Source organism: Homalodisca vitripennis, unplaced genomic scaffold, assembly GCF_021130785.1.
Source record: "Homalodisca vitripennis isolate AUS2020 unplaced genomic scaffold, UT_GWSS_2.1 ScUCBcl_513;HRSCAF=2684, whole genome shotgun sequence".
Lineage (NCBI taxonomy): Eukaryota > Metazoa > Arthropoda > Insecta > Hemiptera > Cicadellidae > Homalodisca > Homalodisca vitripennis.
In genome coordinates, this window is record NW_025776629.1 from 111,923 (window position 1) to 136,431 (window position 24,509).

The window sequence follows — 24,509 nt, forward strand, 5'->3', positions numbered from 1 at the left end:
ACAATTTAAACACACATTCACCATAAAAGATTTAAACCGTGTACACTCGTAATATCCATGCAGGTTAGGAATCATAAAAAATATTATTGATAAGGAAAAACGCATATCACTACCGTTTAATATCTAAAGAGATGAAAAATAAAATTGTTTTCTCAAACGACCTTACTGGTAATTAAAACAGTTATATAGGCCTATAAAGTTATGGTCTCGCTGCGTTAATTGATATGTGTCGTGTAGGTTCTGCTCCGTCACATTATTATACTATTTGTTTACGCAAGACCCTAAATTAATTCAATTTATTGTCCACCATAAATTAAAATTTTTTATAATTATTACATTGTGTTAACAGTCATTACACACAACGATATAGATATCGTACTGAATAGCATTTTTTCTCATTAATATTTAAATAAAATAAGGGATTTAATAGAATGAAATTAAGTTAAAACGTAATTTAAATTCCTTACATTAGATTAAGGATTTGTATACTTTTTTTATTTTATGAAAACAATAATAGACTATATCTGATACAATAAAACTCCAATACGAAAAGTGTTTACATTAAACGACAATCTATCAAATAATTAAATTGTGTTATTAATCTCGCGTTCAATCAGAGAATGCCTTGTTTACAGCCGCGTAGCGTAGCCAAGGCCCGGAACCTGGCGACAGACAAAGACAGGCCTCACGTGATTTGAGCCGGAAGCGTCATCTCCCACCGGCCCTTCCTTTTCCTCATTTGTTTATAAACCATATTATCAGTAAAATCGCTCAGATAGCAGCACCTGTCAAATTTCGTGGTCTATCCCCTACATTGCGTGCTACTTTTTACTTTGCAATAGCGAAGGTCAACTTTCCCATATGATCGTCTGACGACGACCCGTGTTGATTTTATTTATTCAAAAGTTGTAGAGATTTTCACGGTATGTAAACAAAATTCACGGCTTATTTAAGGTTTTTTCACGGTGAACGAAATTCACGGCTTATTCCCGGTTTCACGGTTTTCACGGTCGGGTGGGGACCCTGTTATAAATACTTCCTTGGCAATCGTGATAAGCACAGAGCGTGCACCGGGCATTTCGAAGGCCTTATGTGAACTAAAAAATTCTCCAAAAGACAATATCTGTATTTGGCGTGTTGATCAAAGTATGCCATTCTAATATATCCGTCTACGTCGTGGGAAGGGTTAAAATTCTTAAATCTAATACAAGACTTGAAATCTGAAAAAGGAAAAAAATTCTTGGACTCTACTGACAACACCTAAGACGGACTAAGCAGATTTCTTTGGAGTGTAACAGGATCTATGCCACATCTGTGGCTGAATGTTGAAATAATGCTGATAAAGCATCTTGTAATAACTCACTTCAATCACTCTGACATAGCCATTAAATGGCATTACAGTGGGACTTTCTAATAAACTTCAGAAGATGCTCAAAACTTTTGTACTAGATTAATTTTCAATCTCAGGTATTATGGTCACGTAATGCCCTACGTTAAATAATTATCTCTTTTCAGATTTTAAAATCTTAAAGAGTATCACTTTCGCCCTATTGCCCACACTTTTAAATACAAATTGTCCAAGTTATTTATCAAACAATTTTAAATTTCCAAAATATGAGAACAGGTAAATCTGTATTATCCATTCTGATTGATCAAAGAACTACTTTTAGTAAACTATTTACAGATTCAGCCACTCAATAGTGGAATGCTCCCTCAGCAAACATCTCAGCAGTGAATGCTGACGGTGGACAGTCTTAGGTAATGGTGTACTTGGGGCATCGGAATGCTAATTGAATGAAAGCGAGTGTGACTGGCAATAAGAGTGAAAATATATGTGTATGTAAATTAATTATTGATGACTATTTATTTTAAGCTATAATTTTTGTTTATTTGGTTATTTAAATTTAAAATTAAATTACGTTTAATTATTTAATTTAAATATACTTGTTAGGAGGGACTTATTAAAGTCCTAACTTCACTCCTCAAAAAAGTCACTTCGCCCAAGTGTAAATCTTGTTCATTTTATAGACGACCTTTGAATATATTGGGAAAAAACATTGTTCAGAAAATTAATAGAAAGACATTATGAACAGGTTTGTTTTCTTTTTAAAAATCATTACTATCTTAGTTGATGTAAATCTAAGAACATTACCTAATACTTTGTTGCGAATTTTCAACTTCTGTTTCGCTTGGGATGGATCAGCAATGATGACCAGAAGCGTGTTCAAGGCTGCAACCCGACAAGGTAGAATTCTCTGGAACAGTAAATTCTAATAAGATTATTATTGAAATATTTATTATACAGTATTACCTTTGTTTTAACACGTTCACAACAACAGCTTCTTTCCGGACTTTTTTTATTTACCATAAAACTTTTCAATAATAATGGCAAAAAAACCGCATCATTTTTGTATGTTAAACATCTAAGTACAATGAAATGTAGGCTTTGCAATTTTGCACAAAAAAATAATTTCAATATGCTTTTTTAATGTTTCTCCATGTACCCCAAGAGGTACCTAAAAAATTAATTTACCTTAAAAATTAGGCAATCATGTGCCCTACGGTGTACATAATAAGGGCAATAATTAAGTTCGTAGATAAAATTCCAAAGAACATTGGAACCACTAGGTCCGCCCTGCAGATATCATTTTAGTATATTATTACTCTATTTCGGTGGCATTTCATGTATTTTTATTTAACATCTAGAGTGGTGCTTGTAAGTTTTATTTGCCACAGTTAAACTTACTTGTAAATTTCAAAATTTGAGTATTTATTACTACGACCTAAGAGATCTCCACCCCCACGTTTTCATCCTTTTGGTACAACTACAAGAAGTTTAGAGACCTATTTATAGAGCTATAGTGTAAATAAAAATGGTCCTATTCTTAATAATTCCATTAAAATCTTTGTAATTTTTTTGTACAGGCCCTTCCTTAATCTACTCACAAACTTTAGTTAATAAACTGACAATGTCTACGTTCTTACTCAGGATGATTTGAAGATATGGTAAAATTTTTTAAACTTGTTACATTTCATGACAAAAATAACGTAAATAAGTTTTAAACTATTTAGTAACACTCATTTAAAAGAATTCAGCTTTGTAAATACAAATACGGTGTATGTTAAATTAAATGCGGTAGGTGAAAGGGTGGTAAATTTCCCTAGGAGGACCTGATAGGTTGTTTTCGGCGGATTGTGGAACTGCTGAAATCATAGACTGGTAGGCCTCATGGTGTGCTTCTGGGGTGAGCAAAAGGCCCTTGAGGCTTAAATGCATGGCAGTAGGCCGCCCCATAGAAGAAGAAGAAATTAAATTTTGTTTGTGCTCCTAATTGACAAATCAAATTTCTAGAATATTATTTGTGAAGTGGACTTTACCCCGCTCACGGCCCTGGTCAGCAGGAGAGGCACAAAGTAGAGGTAGACAAACTCCGGGTGAAAGACCTTGGGTACAACACTGAACCCTGCCAGCAGCTCTTCCTGGAGCCTCCAGTGTGGGGCATCGTTCAGGTTCTTCTCACAGACAAATAGTGCCTGGCCCACGTCCTTGCCTGACTCCTGCAATAAACATTGGGTAACATTAGTGCTAGCTTTGTAATAGATCAACTACAGAAGTAACAATAAGTCAATTTCTATTCCCAATTCCAATGTTTTAATTCTTCAGCCATCCGTAATCAATTCAGATACCAATCACTAATTGGTACCAAAAATCTTAATAAATCGTAGTTGCCCATCAACAACAAAATTTTTTTGGATAATACATAGTTAACTATGCAACCTCATAACGAAGTATCTATGCAGCACATGTCTGCTTGTAATACTGTAGTATATGGACTTACATAAACAGAGAACTGTAAGCTCTCAAGTTAATTTAAGTATTCAGAACCATTATTAATTGTTGGACAGGCTGTTATTATTGTATCATAAACTTATAAAATATAAATTTATTCCAAAAAAGTTATTTTTTGTTTACAAATTTGTACCTGAATACAATTCTAGAATCACACCATACTGTGTAACATAATTTATTTATATTATACAGTGTAACAACAGTGTTTTTATCTGTTTATTAAAAAGTTACCAAAGGTACTTTTTTTATTTACCAATAAAAAATTGTGTTTTGTGTAAATTGTAAAATGTATAGTTTTTTTGCAGTGCAATTTGAAAACAAGTTAAATTAAAATAAGATCTATTCTCATACTGTATACTACTTTATCTATTACATTTCATTCAAATTTCAATGTACTACTAATTTTATACAAAAATATTACTAATTTACTGGAAGCCTAACAAATTATTGTAAGCCAAATTTTAAAATGTACTTTACCTCCATACTTTTATTTTGTTAAATGAATGTTAACCCATTGCGGGTCGTATTGTTTTGGCGCGCGGGCACGAATTAATTTACGGCCAGTGACCGCACGAACAGCAATGGTACGCCACAGTATCGCTCGCTATCGTATACTAGAAAATTCAGCTGTGAAGGTATTCGTTCAGATGGAACATGGGCCTGCTGGGGTATCCGTGATGTAGGAACGATAACACGCGAGCAAGGTTCCGGGGTGGCAGGGATGATGTCTGAATCATAGTCTGAATAAAGCGGCTTGGGCGAAGCGACTACAACATCCGGGCCATTGTCTAGACTAAACCCGCCAACATGTACGTCTGCGTCTTTTCGTTGTGTCATAACCTCAAAAGTATTATAATAACAACTGAGGAAAACACCCAATCAGAAGCGCTAAAAAGCAGAGAGTAAAACTCATATGAATGATTTTTCAACTTCGACATACAACTGCGATCTGTTGGATATTTATAAAACTTTTGAGAACTCTAAACGTAGACCGTTGTAAAACACTCTTAGTTGACAAGTGAAGACGATCGCCCGATCTATCAGACATTATAAGAACTATTTGGAGGGAAATTTAAAAGCAGACCGCTTTTACGACATGAGCTCGTCATCGCGCCATTAGGCCCGGCCGCTGCGTGAAAAGTCCAGCTCGTCAGTGATCCGCAATGGGTTAAATATAATAAGAAACTTCTAGAGATTTAAATATAGTTATCACTTTCAGTATATCTTATCTCATTGGAGAAGCTGATATCCAGGTGAAACATTGTACTGGGTGTGAAAACAGCACTCGAAAAGCCTTCCCAGATTATTCATTATATTTTTCTTCAAATGCTCATGTTACTAGGGTAATTCGGAAAGTAAGGTCAGTTTTTTTATTAAAAAAAAAAACACAACAGATTTGTTCAATAAACTTGTTTTATTTGATTCCTGACATCAATCACTATTTTTCTACATAATTTTCACTTTTGTTTAAACACTTGTCACAACGATCTACAAGTTTTTGAATGCCGGTGTCATAGAAGTCGGCCGCCTGCGACAATAACCAGTCTTGTACTGCTTATTTCACCTCATCATCAGTGTCGAAGCGCTTCCTGCCTAGGAACTCTTTTAGGTAGCAAAACAAGTGGAAGTCGCTCGGCGCCAAGTCTGGGCTGTATGGCGGGTGTTCTAGCTGTTTCCAACCAAACGATTTGTACTGTTTGTCTGGTTAACACGAATCGGACCTTACTTTCCGAATTACCCTCGTAATAATAAAATCACAGTGATTCTGCATTTATTTATATTGCTTAGTTATTATAAATAGTTTTTTTGTAACAGAAGTTTATACTTGTTAACAGTTTTATATAAGTTATCCACGGCTTTGCATGAGATTTCCTGTTGAATAACAGGTACATCATAGTCAAAGTGAACACTGCCTTTTTGAATGGTAAAGTAATGGTCACTGAAAGATATTACAATCAATCTCTTGAAAAGTCTTCTTTGGTCAAAAAAGCATACATTTTCATAACAATCTACTTTCGATCTAAGGTATTAACTGGTGCAGTAGAAGCATTTGAATTGTTAATCTGATCATGAAAAATGCTTTTGTTTTTTTATTTAAGTTATGAGGCATGTGTGTGTGTCAAATTTTATCTTTCTAGGCTATTGGGGCAATGTAAAATGAAAATATATTTCTTCTAGAGGGTGAAAACCATTTCAACCCCTATGGATTATTGATCTTTAGGAAAAATCAATACTCAGTCTGTCGAGAGCATGAAGTGGGTGTACATCAAATTTCATTATTCTAGGCCATCCGGATGTTTAAAAACAAATACACAGTTCTTCAAAGGCTTGCAACCCTGTTTCAATCTTTATGGATGTTTGTTCTTTATTATAAATGCTTCCTTGAATTAAATGGCTTAAATGGCTTGAAGAATTAATGGCTTACACCAGAAGTGAAAAAAATGAAAGAATTCATCATTTTACTTTATGACAGATACAAGAACAGTAAGGGTACAATAAATGAAAGTAAACATAAAGAAGCATATACTGATGCAAAAAGAATTTACAAAAACAAAAATAACTTGCCAATGAAAACTTTATTGCCAATGCTTCAAATAAATGTAAAGCCGCCTGGAATATAGTTAAAGCTCAATCAAATAATGGCAATGGTAGTAACAGCTCTAGTCAAGTTAGTGTTATTGATTCTGAAACGTTTAATGATTATTTTGTTAATTTAGTAGGTAAGTTAGGTTTAAGTAATTCTAATAGAAATGTAACTGAGAATCAAGCCATTGATTATGTAAATACATATGTCACAAATTGTTCTGAGGATGGAAAACATTTTAAATGGAAACCAATTAGACAAGTTGATATTTTAAAAAGTGTGCAAAATCTAAGTACATCTCGTAGTGAAGACTACTATGGGTTTTCAAACTTTATTGTTAAAGAAATTATTGAAATAATCTTAGAGCCCCTACATTTTCTTTTTAATAGGGTATTAGAGAAAGGTGTATATCCCAGTTCTTTTAAGATAGCTAAAGTTACTCCAATATTTAAAAAAGGAGACAAAAATGACCCATCAAGCTATCGACCAATATCTCTGGTTCCCATTTTTAGTAAATTATTGGAGTCTTGTATTAAGCAACAGTTAAGCGGCTATTTTACTGAAAATAGCCTCTTTTGTAATGAACAGTTTGGTTTCATACCAGGGCGAAATACAGTAAAAGCAGTAGAAAAACTTGTGGAACAAGTTATTTTTAATTTTGGGAACAAATTAATATCATCTGCTACTTTAATTGACTTGACAAAAGCTTTTGACTGTATCTCGCACAATTTATTAGTAAAAAAAGCTGTTTGTATATGGAATACAGAATAAAGAACTTGATTTATTAGCATCTTATCTTAACGATAGAAAACAAATGGTGGTCCAGGGCCAAGAAAAATCAAGTTTTAAAGGTGTGAATGCAGGAGTCCCCCAAGGATCTGTCCTTGGACCATTTTTATTCATCATATCAATGAATGACATAGCTTTTAATTTACCTTGCCCATCAGTTTTATACGCTGATGATACTACACTTTTGAGCTGGAATAAAAGTTTGGATACACTGCTTGAGGACGAAACACAAGCCATAGAAACTGCATTAGAATGGTTTGAAGCAAACAACCTTGTTGTAAATAGTAACAAAACAGAAAAAATTATTTTTTCCTTGACTCACTATATTTATAAAGATGTAAAGCCTGTAAAACTGTTGGGACTTCACCTAGATAGTAGATTGAGCTGGGACCAACACATTCAAGAGTTATGCAAAAAATTATCTAGAGTTACATTTCTTTTACGTAAGCTTTTGAATTCTGTGACAACGAATATGCTAATTACTACCTATTATGCCTTTTACCATTCTCATCTTAGATATGGCATTACACTATGGGGTAATAGCTGTGGTTCTCAAAAGGTTTTCATATGGCAAAAGAGAGCCCTAAGGGTAATAAAAAATGTCCCAGAAAGAGAGTCCTGTGAGCCTCTTTTTAAAGAACTACAGATAATGACTCTACCTAGCCTATACATTTTGTAACAGGTCAAATTACGACATTTGAATATTCGCGGGGAATTGGCAGACTGTGACGTCAATGAATCGGCAGACTGTGACATCAGTGAATCACATGTTGTCGGAATTGAGATTTATTTAATAACGAAGAAATTTATTGAACTTTATTCGGGAAAAGATTTGATTAATTAAAATGAAGTAAACATAACCAAAATTCGTGTTTTACAAAAACATTAAATAGAATTACGCAGAAGAGCCAATTGTGGTATGAATGACTTGTAAATTTATGACGTCATAAAGCACATGTTGCTAAAAATTTAAATAAAAAGCTTTGAAAAATTAATAAAAAGAAAATAGAAATACTTAAATTGATTAATTATAGTAAACGTGATAAATTTCGACAATTATAAGAAAGAATTAAATTAAATTAATTCGTGAAGACGCTGATTTGAACGAGAGAAGTGATGAGTGTTGTTTTGAATCAGTATCCGTCGTATTATACGGAGATTCCTTCTTCTACAATCAGACTCGAAGCAAGGAGGTTGTGTTAGTTCTCCTGGGAAAGTAATGATCTGTTGTATAGTATATTGAAATTTAATCAAGGATGGGATATTGTTTAGACTTTTAAAATTATCAAAGCACTGCAAGGTGAGTGAGTTTATAATATTGTTGAGAGTGTGACATTTAATAAACTAATCTCGTGGTCACTTGCTTTGACTTTCTTTAAATATCCCTTTTACAAAAAGTGTGGAGTGATGTTAAATTTTGTAATTATTACTTAATATATTTTGGAACCCTGACATACACACAGACTTGTCTCTGGTGATAATACCAGAGACATTCAAATCTAATAATTTTTGAGTAATACGAGGAAATACAGCTAGCATTGGGCAAGATGGCGACCGATACTATGATGAACAACATGGTACAACAACGTGCCACTGGTGACAAGGCGCGTACAACTACATGAGTGACACATAGCAAATTGGTGTTATAACCTGGGACTCTCATCAAATTTACACTCGCATCAAATTTGACTTACATCAATAGGCGCAGCAACGAGGGGTCCTCATCAAAATTGACATCTCATCAAATTTGGCTTACATCAATTTACTGTTGCTTAGTTGATGTTAAAGAAAATCTAAAAACACTCAGGGTTAGACAAGAAGTTCACAGATATCCTACTAGGAAAAACCATATGATAGAAATGTTACCAATAAAATTAGAAAAAACTAGAAGTAGTCACTGTATTATGAAATTAAAGATGTTCAATAAACTGCCTCAAGAGGCATGGCATGTAACATTAAAAAGATTTAAGGCAGTTTTAAAACATTGGCTCAAAGATAAAGCGTTTTACTCTGTACAAAGTTATTTGGCCTGTGATATTAGTACCTTAAGATTTTAAAATTAGTGTAGTACCCCCTGTTTATTTATTTAATTGTTAATAATTTATCTATTACAATTTATCCTTTTGTAAATTTTTCTGTTATATCGTTGTTAAATTTTTTAATTTAGCTAAATTAGAGCTAAGCCTGGTTGATGAAAGAATGTAATAATTGTTACCTGTAACATTGACTAAGCCCGCTAGACAAGTTTGTTAATGTACACAATATATAATAGTGGGATGTAAGCTTTAGCATAGAATGACTTTGTCAATTGCATATTTTATGTTTTAAAGACAATAAACTTTCTCATTTCATTTCTCATTTCTCTTGAGGCAACAAGTGCCTATTTTAAACTTTCTGAGATATCAGGAAGTTTGAGAATTAGTAATGGGTGGTTGAGTGAGGATGTGCTTTGTCTTTTATATAAAGAGATTCTGAAATCTAAAGACTTGTAAGTTTTGAAAAGCAATTTATTGAAATTGCAATAGTTTATACTGAAGAACTAAGTTAAAATTAAGAACTAAATAATAAGATGCATGTCTTTATAAAAACTTGAGGTATATTGACTTACAACTTTATCTGAAGTTAGCGTGTTGGTACTAGACATACTGAGTAGGATGTCAGAAACATTTGGTACGAGGCCTTCCAGAACTATATCTATGTCATCCTTGAGCAGCCTGATGAACTCCACCTTGAGTGCTGCTTGCCACTTGGGCATCAGCTTCATCACCTGATCAAACACAAAGTCAAAATGAGTTTGTTCTTGAAGATGTTAGGCACGAGGCCTTCCCAGAACTATATCTATGTCATCCTTGAGCAGCCTGATGAACTCCACCTTGAGTGCTGCTTGCCACTTGGGCATCAGCTTCATCACCTGATCAAACACAAAGTCAACATGAGTTTGTTCTTGAAGATGTTAGGTACGAGGCCTTCCAGAACAATGTCTATGTCATCCTTGAGCAGCCTGATGAACTCCACCTTGAGTGCTGCTTGCCACTTGGGCATCAGCTTCATCACCTGATCAAACACAAAGTCAACATTAGTTTGTTCTTGAGGATGTTAGGCAAGAGGCCTTCCAGAACAATGTCTATATCATCCTTGAGCAGCCTGATGAACTCCACCTTGAGTGCTGCTTGCCACTTGGGCATCAGCTTCATCACCTGATCAAACACAAAGTCAACATGAGTTTATTCTTGAGGATGTTAGGCAAGAGGCCTTCCAGAACAATGTCTATATCATCCTTGAGCAGCCTGATGAACTCCACCTTGAGTGCTGCTTGCCACTTGGGCATCAGCTTCATCACCTGATCAAACACAAAGTCAACATTAGTTTGTTCTTGAGGATGTTAGGCATGAGGCCTTCCAGAACAATGTCTATATCATCCTTGAGCAGCCTGATGAACTCCACCTTGAGTGCTGCTTGCCACTTGGGCATCAGCTTCATCACCTGATCAAACACAAAGTCAACATTAGTTTGTTCTTGAGGATGTTAGGCACGAGGCCTTCCAGAACAATGTCTATGTCATCCTTGAGCAGCCTGATGAACTCCACCTTGAGTGCTGCTTGCCACTTGGGCATCAGCTTCATCACCTGATCAAACACAAAGTCAACATGAGTTTGTTCTTGAAGATGTTAGGTACGAGGCCTTCCAGAACAATGTCTATGTCATCCTTGAGCAGCCTGATGAACTCCACATTGAGTGCTGCCACTTGGGCATCAGCTTCATCACCTGATCAAACACAAAGTCAACATTAGTTTGTTCTTGAGGATGTTAGGCAAGAGGCCTTCCAGAGCAATGTCTATATCATCCTTGAGCAGCCTGATGAAACTCCACCTTGAGTGCTGCTTGCCACTTGGGCATCAGCTTCATCACCTGATCAAACACAAAGTCAACATGAGTTTGTTCTTGAGGATGTTAGGCAATAGGCCTTCCAGAACAATGTCTATATCATCCTTGAGCAGCCTGATGAACTCCACCTTGAGTGCTGCTTGCCACTTGGGCATCAGCTTCATCACCTGATCAAACACAAAGTCAACATTAGTTTGTTCTTGAGGATGTTAGGCATGAGGCCTTCCAGAACAATGTCTATATCATCCTTGAGCAGCCTGATGAACTCCACCTTGAGTGCTGCTTGCCACTTGGGCATCAGCTTCATCACCTGATCAAACACAAAGTCAACATTAGTTTGTTCTTGAGGATGTTAGGCATGAGGCCTTCCAGAACAATGTCTATATCATCCTTGAGCAGCCTGATGAACTCCACCTTGAGTGCTGCTTGCCACTTGGGCATCAGCTTCATCACCTGATCAAACACAAAGTCAACAGTAGTTTGTTCTTGAGGATGTTAGGTACGAGGCCTTCCAGAACAATGCATATGTAAAATTGATATTCTTTGTAAAAAAAACATTTTTAAGCTAATTATAGTTTAAAAAACTAAAATTAGGTTGTTACTACTTAATGTTTTAGCTTCAAATTTAACATGGATGTGTTTCAGTCAAAGATTGAATCCAAAACATAACCCTATACTGGTTAAGTGTTAAGAGTCCTCAGGTTGTGTTAGAGAGGGCTTCTTAGCCCTCATAGCATAGAGATATAGAGGTATTATCCCGTACTTGGTTGATGCTGACCCAGTTATAATAATGAACCAAAGGGAGATCAACTGTGGAGAACCAAAAATTATATTTATACTTTAGATGTCCATTCAAAACACCATACTTAATGTTTCTCGTTAAAAACATCTTTGCTATTTGCAAGATAAACAACAACTACATTTCTAAATTTGTTGTTGCAAAAATAAAGAAAATGATTATATAGTTTATAAACTATATCAACAATAAATAATAAGCGAAGGAAAACCATTGAACAAGTTCTAACAGATATTCGGATGTAGTAGACGATGAAAAAAGTAATAATTGTGCGGGAAATGTGAAAACTCACCTCATAGAATCCGGAAGCTATCTTCTTGCGGACCTGACAGAAGCTGTCACTGGCTAGGTTACGCATGACACTGATCAAAGCATCTATCAGCTCCTGCTTGAGATCCTGGGAGAACAGGACCATGGCGGGAAAATTGTAGGCACAGTTGAGTCGGCACTCAGTGAGCCGTAGCGCCAACTCATCCTCGTCCATCACGATCTGCCTTACAAACATGTTGTCTTGTACTTTGATGAGAGACAATGGAGACTTGAATAGTGCTATATTTGGAAACCTACAAACCTTCTTTTCACCTAGAAACTTTGTAATCTAAACTTTAAAAACTGTTCAGTACTCAAAAGATTTCACCAGCTATGTATGGTGCAATCTGTGGAATCTTTGCCATCGTATGATAATGGAAAAGAGATTGTTAATCTTTTCTTATCTTCATTCTCTTTAGGCATCCTGTGTTAGAGTAATGTTAACCTTCAAACTGAGTTTAGAGTATTTGGTATTACAGTCACAGAGATGAAGAAATGTATATCTACAAAGAACATCATACCAAAAAATATTTCAGTTCTTATAAAATTCTAAATTGAACAGATTCTTAAAAAGTTTTAACCATATAACTGACGCGTAATGTGTAATAATAGTTGATAGTTAATGAATAGCTAATGTTATAATCTTTACATTTGTAAATAAGTTTTTACACTTACTATATTTGCGATTTCATGAAAACACACAAAGTTCAAAAGATTCAAATCCACTAAGTTTAAATACTGATTAATTAGGTCATCAAAATGATTGTAATGTATTAAAAATGTTTCAAAATGATAAGAGAAATAAATTATAATGTAAAATACCTCATGTGCAGTCTGCCTGTTACAGTTTCTTAGTGCTAGAGGATGTACAAGTGAGCATACAAGTATTTTCAATTTTTTGATTTTATTCATGGGGTGCTCCATCCAACAAAGATTCCAACTAACTCTTAACCCTAAACGTAGGCCTTATATCTATATCAGGTTCAGAGGTATTTGCTCTAATCCACAGTTTTTTAACGTTAGCTCGAGGCATTCTTTGGGCTACAGGAATAGGCTTAGTAGTATTTGGATCGCTACTCTCATTGATTTCATCATCAGAGGTTTCAGTTTAGTCGACATCAGGACATAGTCTTTGTCACTACATGATGAAAAATCTAACAAGTTAGTTTCCGGAACATCTTCTACATCGGTCATGTACGTTACTGCCACTAATTATAAAGTCTTCATTTATTTCTCTATCAATCTCACTTGTTCCTAAAGGCTCCATATTTACATAAAATATCCACACCAACACTAGTAACAACAACACAAACATGACAAAAAGTAAACAAACATAACAGAGTATAGCTGAGACATATCTTTCAGCTGCATTTCAACGCTACATCTGTTATTTAGTATAGTCCTTAGTTTCTAACGATCCCAGATACAGGGCTATACTCAGCTTTGGCGGACTGGAAAAATATTTGACCGAGACCCCCATGTCCCGCCACCCGCCCCGTACAAGTGTGGCGGACCCTAGAAATGTTGTCCAGAACAACCGGTCTGAGTACGGACGGGCCTGCCCGTATATAACGTGTTTGTGAAGTATGATTGAAGCTATCACAAATTAAAGACAACACTGTCCAATTGCTGATGCAACATCAATAAACCCTTTTAATGCGTTAATTATGCAGACACATCAATAAACCACGGTAAGGTTAAACAATGAAATACAAAAGTTTGATTTGAAAACAAATTACTAGTAAAAAACTGAAAAAGGCTAATAATAAACCATATTGCCATATTTGACCATGTTCATAACGACCATATTGCCATAATTAGCCTACATGTTAATTCCAATATTTTTTTATGAAGATGCAAAAACTTAAGTAAAGGCGTGTTCTTTTTATCTTAACAAAGCGTTTTTATCTTGTTAATTTTGATATTTTAAGAAGAAAACTTTTCAAAATTGGTATACGCAGCCTTATCCCGTGTTTGAATTAGTTTGCAAATTATGTACATAACAAATGTCAGTTTGTATAGACAAATCACAAAATCAAAACAATATCTACCTCAGAGTTTTATTTTAATATCAACGATATAAAAGATGGAGTTCCTCAGGGTTTCATCCTAGGCCCTCTCTTTTTCCTTATCTTTGTTAATGACATTACTAACATGCTGCACTGTCACTCATAAAGCTTTCACCGTATACTCGTTCCATTCTACGGTGAATTTCTGCTGCAGATAACCCTTCAGCTTGCAAGAAACGAATGACACTTCTCAACTCACACTTGGCGGGAGATTCTATCATGGTAGCCATGTTTATGTGTCGCTAGATAAATTGGAAATGGCGTCGGCCGTCCGAAAATGAGTGAGGTTGTAGTGGGAGAGGTGCGCAGTTGACTGCCGCGCATTGCTGGCCGATACCGCTCGCCCAGCCATCTAGTGGCACGATTGGAAGTTAAAAAAAAAACAGCCCTCGTACATGCGCACACGCACGCACACACACACACACACACACACACGTCAACCAGATTTCAGTTATTTCCAAAATAACATGATAGTAAACCCATCAAAGACCAAATATATAAATTTTAAGTTAACAAAAATTAAATCAATCCATTCACTTTAATTATGGTTGATACTGAATTAGAGGAAGTTATTGATACTAAATTTCTGGATGTTAAAGTGGATATATTCTGATCTGGAAGGAACATATAAATTATACCTCATCTAAATTAATTATCAACTCGACTTTTCATAATAAAACATATCTACTCTAGAAAATAAAAAATTTATAAAATTCTCACACTACGAGGTTCCTCTTCAAAAAGACAATTTACAAAGAATCTTTATTTTACTAAAAGAGCAATTAGTTATATCGAACATTTAACACTTAGAGTGCTAATCCCGTAATTTTATGGAACGGCGAAACTTCCGAAGAATGCTAATCCCGTAGTTTTACGTGGTTGTCATTTCAATTGGTATTATATTACATTGTCGTATTTAAAACGGGTTTTGCCTACTCTACAATGTTATTTGGGTTTTGAGTAACACAATTCACCGCTAGAAAGCGTCAGATGTATTGTATGAGCTTAATGACAAAGCAACTTCGGTCGCGTTGTTTACGTGCCGCTAACGTGACGTTCGTTGCAGCCGGCAGTCGATGTCGCAATCATGGCTTCTCGCAGCTTGACCGACGTTGCGATCAGTGATGTATTAGATAAAGATAATTTTATTGGATTAGATAGTATTTTTGACGATTCTGACATTGATCCTGATTTAATGGAAGAAGATTAGACACATACTTCAGGTAAGAATAAGTAAGTCTATTTATCATATAAACATCAGTCTAAAAAGTTTGGTTATGTTATTGTTTTCGTGAATCAAACTATAATTTGTATTATAATAAATTAACTTTATACAACTAATATTTTATTCTTATGAATAAAATAAAAATATATTCATATTTTACATAGTATATCATTATGTTACAGATGCTGAAAACAGTGCTGACAGTGAAAGTGATGCCGACGCATCAATATGACGGCATAGTTTTTTGTCAAAAAACTACAAAATATAAAAACATGATTTGTATTATTCAAAGGACAGTTTATATTTGTAAATTTGTCATTGTAAATAATTGTATGTATGCTTAGTTTAGTAAGTTAGATAAAAAAACTGTCTCAAAAAATATTTTTTTTTCCAAAAATATATGTTTTTAAAAAACATGTTTTATGTGTAGTTTTTAAAAAAAACCACAAAAAATCTGACGTTAAAAGAAAGACGAAAGTAAGCTGAATTAAGGTATGTAAGTATTTTTCTCATACCTTAAATACTTTTTTTTAAATAAATTTTTGAAAAACCAACCAAAAACGCCCAGCATTCTACAGAGTTACATGTCATTTAGGGCCAGCACTCAAAGTGTTAAAGAATAATGAATCATGCAGAAATCCTTTTAATGAATCATGCAGAAATCCTTTCCGGTTAAACAAACTTTGAACTGTTGTATAAATTTATATATTGTCCGATAAAAGACAATTAACATGGGTGATAATTACACCTTAGTACAGGTAGTACTCAGTGAAGCTTACCGGATTGTAGGGGTTGATCTTGTTGCGTCTAGTGTTGGAGTTGAGCTGGGACATCTGGATGTAACGCTGTTAGAAACTGGCTCTTCTCTATCACTGTCATGTAATCTGAGGGACATAACAACTTTTTCTCAACATAAACACAGTTTTCAGTAAACCATTGCATTCACCCAGCAGGGATCACTTCTGGCTGGTTTATACCTTCCAGTTGAACCCTCCACTGGGCACAGCTAAAACCGATGTGTCACTTAAATCTGGGCAGCCTTATGGATGTCCAGGAGCGGCACATCACTAACCGCGAATGTCGAGCTTCTGGGGTGCAAAGGGCAATTCTATAGGTCTAGTCTACTGCGGGAGATGACTGTTGGAGTTTGGTGGGGTTCATTCCCTAAGTGTCAAAGGTTCTTGCTAGTCTAAACAAGGGTATGCCACCCCCTGCCTGCTTTGACTGGAGAGGCTGGTTTAGAGCTGACCCCCCCCCCCCCCCTTGATTGATATTTATTAGAGATATTTATTACAATAGTTCATAAACAATATATTGTATTCAATTATTTTGTTTTCATGAATATAATTGGAGATATTTTTATAAACCAGGATCCAGTTCAATGTAGATATGAAGTGAGTATATAATAACGAGTGATACGATGTGGCGCACCATTGCTGTTCATTCGGCCGCTGACTGACCGTAAATTAATTCGTGCCCGCTGGTGCCCGCGCGCGCCAAAACAATACAATCCGCAATGGGTTAATAAAGTTTACGTGCGAAATTAACTAAGGATTAACACTTTGAGTGCTGCTGCCACTTTTACAAGTCATATGCATATAATGTGCCGACCGTTATTCTGTAAATTTGCATTAAGAAAAAACTATTGTACAAACAGATCTTCATAGTTCTTTTTTGTTTTTGTGCAATGAAGTGATGTGTACTATTATAAATACCCAATTATTTTTACACACAAATAAAAATCACTGTGTTTTAGTGAAAAAAACGTTCTTATTGTTTTATAAAAAATCAAATTTTAACAAACTCTTGGTATATCTGATATTGTTAAAGCATTACTTTGGTACCACCATATGAAAAGACCATAAAGAAACTAACCAGATTTAATACAGTATTAATTTTTTCTAGATCAAAATTTTTTTTATAGTAATGCACTGAAAGTAAGTTTAATTCAAATCCAAGTCTATTTTATTTTAAGATTATTGTATTAAAATCATTTAGTAGTTAATGATTATACTTTTCTCATCATGTTATTGAGTAAATTTTAAAACATTTATAGATAAAATTGTTGTCTGTGTTTTACACGAAATTTTTAAGTTTTAAGTAAGTTTTGTTACACGCTACATTTTTTACATTTATTATAACTATTCTATGTAAGAGGGCATAGCACTATAGATAAAGCTCATATACAATATACGTTTTTTGAGGTATAAAGACGTACACGGCATTTATAATGTAGGCTTTAAATATAATGCCAACTGCTGCAGCTACCCTTATCTATACACTACTAGGAGGGTTTTAATTTTAAATACACAGTGTGTCCATATAAGTATTATATAGTACTTAGTTTATTAAAAATACTTACTTTTCAAACCGACAGCATACTGCCCATAAACTTTAGTCAGTACTACCAATAAACCATCTTCATTCTTCACGATATCAGGAAATACTTTTTTGGTAAGTGGTATGATTGTACTCTTCAATATGTCTGCAATAAAGACATTCAAATTTAATTAATGCCACAAAATTAATGTTACAACACACATGTTTAACATCAGCAACAAAACCATCTTTGAGAAGGGAACTGGAAAGGAAGGGTATCAAAGGCAGTAGTGACCGCAGTATAATCGTTTTTATTTTACCGTATCTCACATCTGCAGTAGACTGATTTCTTTAAGCAGGTAATATGTGAGGAGTAAACTATTGACACTATGGTCTGGTAGTGCAAAAACAAACTGTAGGGTTTTGAAATTAAATATTTCAGTTAAATCGAAAATTCAGGTAAATGTTTTATACTTATTTTTAACCCTGGAACTAGCATGCATTTTAGCCTTTATAACTCATTGCAAGGAGTTAAAAAAAAAAAAATTAACTGCAAAAACAATTACTACTCAAAACCTAAGGTGTTGTATATCATTTTATCCAAAACAAAATACAGTTTATTATAGAAGAAATAAAAACTGGGTTTACTGTTACATTTATGGAAGTATCGTGCTCCGAAGTTGAAATTTTTATTTTCTACAGCCCATAGAAATCACTAATCACTTTAAATCCAAAATATACTAAATATCTGGGTTGTAAAGCTGATCAAGAAAATGTCTTCTTCATAATACAGAATGAAAAAAAATGAAAAAACTCAACAAAGCAGAATCCAGTTGACTTGGACAGTAACACTTGTCTAAGACATCTTTAGCTTTTAGTTGGCCAGTAAAATATAAATAAACATTTTATGTATAAAAGTGAGTACATTAAAATAAAGTGCGGAATCTGCCGATTACAATGATATGGTTTTTCTACGCTTTAAATGAAGATTATTCGAAAGATAACATAACTAGCAGACGATGTCTAATGTACAGCAAATACGATTCTGCTAGTTCACGGTGGGAAAAAAAATGCGTTGTAAATTACAACTTTGCCAGTTCTAACGGTTAAAGGTAATGTTTACTTTTGACTAGATTTCATTGCATACATCCTAACACTTCTTCCTGTATTCAAGTCAGCAAGTCTCGAAAACTGTGAATTAATTTTGTTAATGTACGCCCAAAAACTGTAAGTTGTCTTAGAAAATATGATAACTATGAAGAATATGTTTATATTGATATTTTGTCGGATACAACATACGGTAAAATGTTAGGCTGATTTTTCAACAATTATGATTTAAATGATCACACTATTTAAAAATATGCATAGATTTGAGCTCCCTAATGATATTTTACGGTTCCGTGGATTAAAAATCTTCTCGCCCGCACAATAAGAGATTAACTATTTTGAATATTATTTGAAATCTTTAAGTAGGTTTATCAAAGTTAAGTATATTTTATTGTTAAGAAATTGGAATACTTTGGAGGTGCATAAAACCGTTGACACATCATTAACAAAAATATTCATTAGGATATGTTACAGCTATGCCATTGCACACATTTTACTGGATTGCAAGAGTAATATCTATTTGGAAATACTATTCGAGCGTTTTCACACATATCTGCATGGGAATTATGCGGTTTTCACACACATATACAAAACCAGAACCGGATAATTGTACTCTTTCAATAGTTCAGTAAACGGTCTGCTTGTATGAAGTGAGGATACATCCTACAGTTAACCTATGGTAACTGCTTAGTTTCTTTATTTGAGGATTAAGTACCAAAAACTAGATTTTACTAGGTTCACCCCTATAAGTGTGGGTCACTTGGAGGGGATTTATTACCCTTTTTGATAAATTGGAAAATAACTATCCACCCTGAATGAAAATTAATTTTAAAAATGAGGCATTAAGTAATATTGACAAAATATATTGGTAGGCTAATGACCCGACATTCAACATGAAAACTTTGAGGACAAGTTGCTAGTTAAAGACACATTTAAAATTGTATTATTTTTTATTTGTGGGTTTATCGATTTTATTGTATGCACAAAACTGTTCAAAACTTCACAAGGTTATAAGTGTTACAGATTTTAGGTATTTTTTTATACAAATTTTAAAAAGAAATTAATACTATACAAAGGAACAGAACGTATGTACACCAAGTGACGTACCCGGAGGGAACTTTGGCAACATGTAGGCCACCGCTTCCACAGCAGCCTCTCGGACCAAAACCTCTTCGTCTGACACGAGGTCCAGCAGATGGTTCAGCAGGAAGTTGCTTGTCTCTAGACCCAGAGTGGATGCGAGGAGATTGGGCAACTCCTTGCTCATGGCTGCTCGCACCTCTCCGGAGACATCCTGACACAGAGAGATCACCACGGGGATGATGTCTCTCTTGACTCTGGAAGTAAATTCAGTAAGTCAGGACATATGGTTAGCATGATACCAATTTTCTGTATGTGGCCAATAAACATATACAAACTTTAACACTCCTCTCTACATAACTATTTTTAACAATATGATTTAAAAATATATATATCCAGAATAATTGTAACAAAGACAGATCTCGAATTAAAATCTTTTATTGTCTGGACATTATTAAAAAGGTATCGCAATAGTAATATTTTTTTCTACAATTTTGAGCAGGGACAATTTGTTGATGAAATGGACTCCTGCCTGCAAGGGTAAGTGTTCGTAAACCTCATCTTGTGACTTCCAGTTCAGTAGATATCTCTGCCTCTTGTCTCACATGAATGTATGTCTCAGCCATGTGTCATAGCACATTTAGACATATAAAACAAGGTTGTCTCCAAAATGTAGACACGCAAAATTCATCAGTTGCAGTTTTTCAAAAGCTCCCTTGCATGTTTCTCTGAACCTTAACTGTGCGATTATACGAATCGCTTGCTTCTGCTCTGAAGAATTTGAATACTCTGAAGAACTGGTTGTCTTAATTTAACTTGTTTCAAATTAGATTATTCAGTTACAACTCTAGGTTAAAATTCACAAAACAGTAAAAATTATGAAGTTAAAAAGTTTATGTAAGTATATTCTTTATTTCCTTCCAATAATAATTTTGAGTTCATACTAATCTCAAACATCATAAAAAAAATGAAAAGCAGTTAAGTTTGGGAAATAACAGGTAAGTAGGAAAGCTGCAGAGAACAAAGAATGGCAAGATTCAGAAGTAGATAGGTTGAGATGTAAATGAAAAGTTTAGAGATGTAAATCACAAGTTAAGTTAGAGATGTAAATCACAAGTTAAGTTAGAGATGTAAATGACATTCTTAAAGGCCATGCGGATGCTTTAGAGAACTGTTCATTGTTGAACACTTCTGTCATGGAAATACAATATTATACCAACCATGGATTCCACATGAGTAAATCTGAGAAACACGATATGGCTGGGATGATTGATGATTCTCTAAAGGAGGATACATCAAATTCAACTGTCACTAACCAATATAATAAGAATGCTTTAAAGGAGTCTAATAAAAGTAGTAAAAGTATCCAAGTGACAAACAAAATGTGATCAGCAACAAAGAAACAAAATACAAACGAGTCGATGTTTGCAAACAATAGGTTAGGGCGGATAAAATCGAATCACATGATATGGCCAGGTACTCACCGTTGGAAGTAACTGCCACATATAAGCGTAAAAAATGAGTTAAAAACGAATCAAAGTAAACAAATTTATATTGGAACACATTAAAATAATTCTATTATAAAGAGTACGAATGAAATTTGTATTTTACAATAAGATATATTGGATTCATTGAGCATGTAGATGTGGTACGAGATTGTAAGAGGAAGGAAGCTTCTTCCGCCCCACTTGACCTCCTTTTTGAGTAGCATCTTATAAAATATGAGTTTTCATTAAGTAAATTACCAATTAATGATGATGATTTGGTAAACACATGTTTCATAAACCTCACTAGTTCATATTAAGTTTATAAAATAGAATTCAATAGTGAATAAAAGTTTAGCGAACGCGATAAAGGTATCAGAACCGGAGGCTCAATATTCGCAAAATGACAAACAAAAAACCAAAAGGAACAACAATTTAAAATTATTCTTCAAAGTTATCCATTGAATTGTTGCTAATGGCAGGCGAACTGCATCATGATGTATTTATTATTTCTGAAACACAATTTCAAGCCTGAGACAGTTGGACTTTTCAGGATTGAAAGCTATAAATTGGCAAGCACTTTAAAGGGTAAGGTGTGAGGTCACTGGAGTTAAAAGCGATTTAAGATCCATGCACAGAGTTATTGTCATTGTTCTATACAGATCTCTGAATGGTAGTAGCAACAATTTTTTGAGGACTTTTGGAGACTTCAATATCAATGTTTTAAAACCACATTGACCCCCTGACCCAGTGGCTTCAAGATGTTCTAAAATCGTTCGGTTTAAATTGGTCTGTGGACTCTCCAACATGAGCGACTGCTACATCGAGAAAAAGGCATCGACAACGTTATTAACAATACTGTATTCCAAACGTCTTGGTCACTGTAGCCCACAATCATACAGGCAGACGTATTGTGACCTGTAGTCTGTAGTTCAGTTTTAATTATAAGTGAAGTTTACACACAACATGGTGGTTGTTATTTCTGACTTAGGCGTGTCATAACGCGTTGGTATGATTTGTTTTATTTTAACCAGTTTCTAATTATGTATTAGGTTATTTTATTTACCTGAAAAAGATATTAGATTGCAGATCTCGAAACGTAGTGTTACTGATTTTTTGTTTCACTGAACGATAGCAAATGTCCGGAAAAATCCTGTTTCCTTTACAACCCTTCCATCGTCAAAAATAAACTTCAAATAAAAAAACATTGTTGAGAAAAACACGATTTAAAGAGCAGTTGTATAATGATGTAAACTCACTGTGCAGCTGAAAACGAGAGAGCAAGATGGCCGAGGATGCGACAGCTGGTTACTCGGACGTGAACAGGCTTGGAGATATGCGCTTTGTTGACAGCAATCGGCAAAACCTGTACATCCATGTCAGACATTGAAGCACCAAGACAATTTCAAAATACTTGTTATTACACTCAAAGTAACAATATAAATATAAAGTTGGGTATGTGGTTAACACCATTTACAATATTTCTAGCTTTTTATGCAAAGTAATATCCTACAGTATTATAAACTAAAGATGCAACAAAATATATTCATTCATTTAATTTCAAGTGTTAAATTGCCCAATCAATATTTAACACTTTGAAGACCTAACCAATATAACTCATACTGGGGAAAAATGTTCATTTACAAGCCAAGTTTGCCCAAAACCCCAGAGTAAACATTTTATTTTCTGAAGTTAAAAAAATATCCATATCTTCAGTTCCACAAAAGATATTTTATTTTAACCTTTTAGGGGTCAAAAATTCTTGGAATAGTTCCCTTTATAAGAAATAAATTATATGAATGACCTTACAATATCTTTTCTTTTTATACAATACAAACACCTATCTCCCCCCTGCCTCACTAGCTTGACTGTGAGGTATTTTTTGATTGCAAAGCTTGCGGTTACAAAACACTATCATATGTGAGCAGGCTGGGCATCGCAGGGCTGGATATGATAGGGTGTACTGTATCTTGAAATGTGGTATACATTTTTTGTACAACAAGTAGGCTACATATATACATAGATTTAACACTCCATCTTATAAATTATAAAGCAACAAATTTGAGATAACCTTGAAACTAATTCTACAGAGTTACCCTGCCCCGTAGTAATGTAATATTAGTTTTTGTACAACAAAATGAATTTTTCGGTTGAATTTCTTTGTTAAATACAACAGTCTTACTGACCTCAGTGTGAAGCACGTTTATTGGCAACACTTTTATTATGTCCAATAAGACGTTGAGCCATTCATCTGCTGCAACTGAAAGAAAATTAAAATTGTTTAAACTTTACCTTATTTATAATACATTTACTCTACAACACACAATATTTTATTGGCCTGTGAAATTAAAATTATAATAACTAAAAAAAATAAAAAGTAAACTTTTTTAAGAGTTATTAAGTATTTAAACATAACATATAAGTTGTTTTGAGCAATAAGTTCTGGTTGGTATATGGCATAGCAGAAGCACTGTTTTTACTAAAACATTCATAGGTTTATTCCATTACTAGTACTACAGAATTTTAATTAAAAATAATCAGAAAAACTGTTGATCAGTGTTTTTTTACTATGAAATTTGCTACTGTACTTCCAATTCAGAAATCTCAGCCACTACCAAAGTGAAGCTATGAGCAACACTGTAAACTATGCGAATTGCCAAAAACATGACAGAATAATAAAATAGATACGGTGACATTGGTAGACAAATCACAGTGTTCACAGTCTTTTAACCTGTTGATTAGTAGCGCCGCAGCATCTGCGGCGCAGTGCCCCAAGGTATAGGTTAGTAACGACGCAACTGTTGCGGTTTGAACAGTTTTACTGGTTAGTTTCACCACAGTACTTGCGACTCGTAAGGATACTGATTTCTAGACATCTAGCAGCTGTGGTAAGTACTCCGGAACATCACTGGCCCAAGTAGTTCTCAGAATATCCGCTAGATCGTAGGAGCATTCAGTTTTGTTTCGTTCTGTAACAAAGCCCTACAAGTGGCTTCGCGGGAACCAGTAGTT

At 34.4% G+C, this 24,509-nt stretch overlaps 2 protein-coding genes and 1 long non-coding RNA gene across 3 annotated transcripts in view; all 3 read right to left on the reverse strand.

Annotated features, from left to right (window-relative positions):
- LOC124370797 overlaps positions 1-9,909 on the reverse strand; it is a 33,917-nt gene extending 24,008 nt beyond the window's left edge. Inside the window, exons 1-3 of the mRNA XM_046829092.1 lie at positions 9,832-9,909; positions 3,379-3,558; positions 2,153-2,255 (exon numbers count right to left, since the gene is read on the reverse strand). Of these exons, the coding sequence (XP_046685048.1) occupies positions 2,153-2,255; positions 3,379-3,558; positions 9,832-9,867 (319 nt within the window). The 5' untranslated portion in view covers positions 9,868-9,909. The remainder of the gene's footprint in view (positions 1-2,152; positions 2,256-3,378; positions 3,559-9,831) is intronic.
- Positions 9,910-10,662: 753 nt separating this feature from the next.
- Positions 10,663-16,350, reverse strand: LOC124370799 (serine/threonine-protein phosphatase 4 regulatory subunit 4-like). Its single transcript, XM_046829094.1, has 3 exons — positions 16,287-16,350; positions 12,197-12,394; positions 10,663-10,849 (listed from the first exon to the last, which is right to left on the reverse strand). The coding sequence occupies exons 1-3, from the start codon at positions 16,338-16,340 to the stop codon at positions 10,703-10,705; spliced, it is 399 nt and encodes a 132-aa protein (XP_046685050.1). The 5' UTR covers positions 16,341-16,350; the 3' UTR covers positions 10,663-10,702.
- A 3,826-nt stretch (positions 16,351-20,176) lies between these two features.
- Positions 20,177-23,758, reverse strand: LOC124370800. The gene is made up of 3 exons (XR_006923215.1): positions 23,684-23,758; positions 22,757-22,863; positions 20,177-20,270 (listed from the first exon to the last, which is right to left on the reverse strand). It is a non-coding gene; the product is annotated as an uncharacterized LOC124370800 (long non-coding RNA).
- Positions 23,759-24,509: the final 751 nt, after the last annotated feature.

Coding starts and splice junctions, on each gene's coding strand:
- LOC124370799 (XM_046829094.1), bottom strand. CDS start 16,340: ATGTCCCAGCTCAACTCCAACACTAGACGCAACAAGATCAACCCCTAC. Junction 12,395..16,286: donor AGATCAACCCCTACAATCCG/GTAAGCTTCACT, acceptor TTTGTAAGGCAG/ATCGTGATGGACGAGGATGA. Junction 10,850..12,196: donor TAGCTTCCGGATTCTATGAG/GTGAGTTTTCAC, acceptor GTGTTTGATCAG/GTGATGAAGCTGATGCCCAA.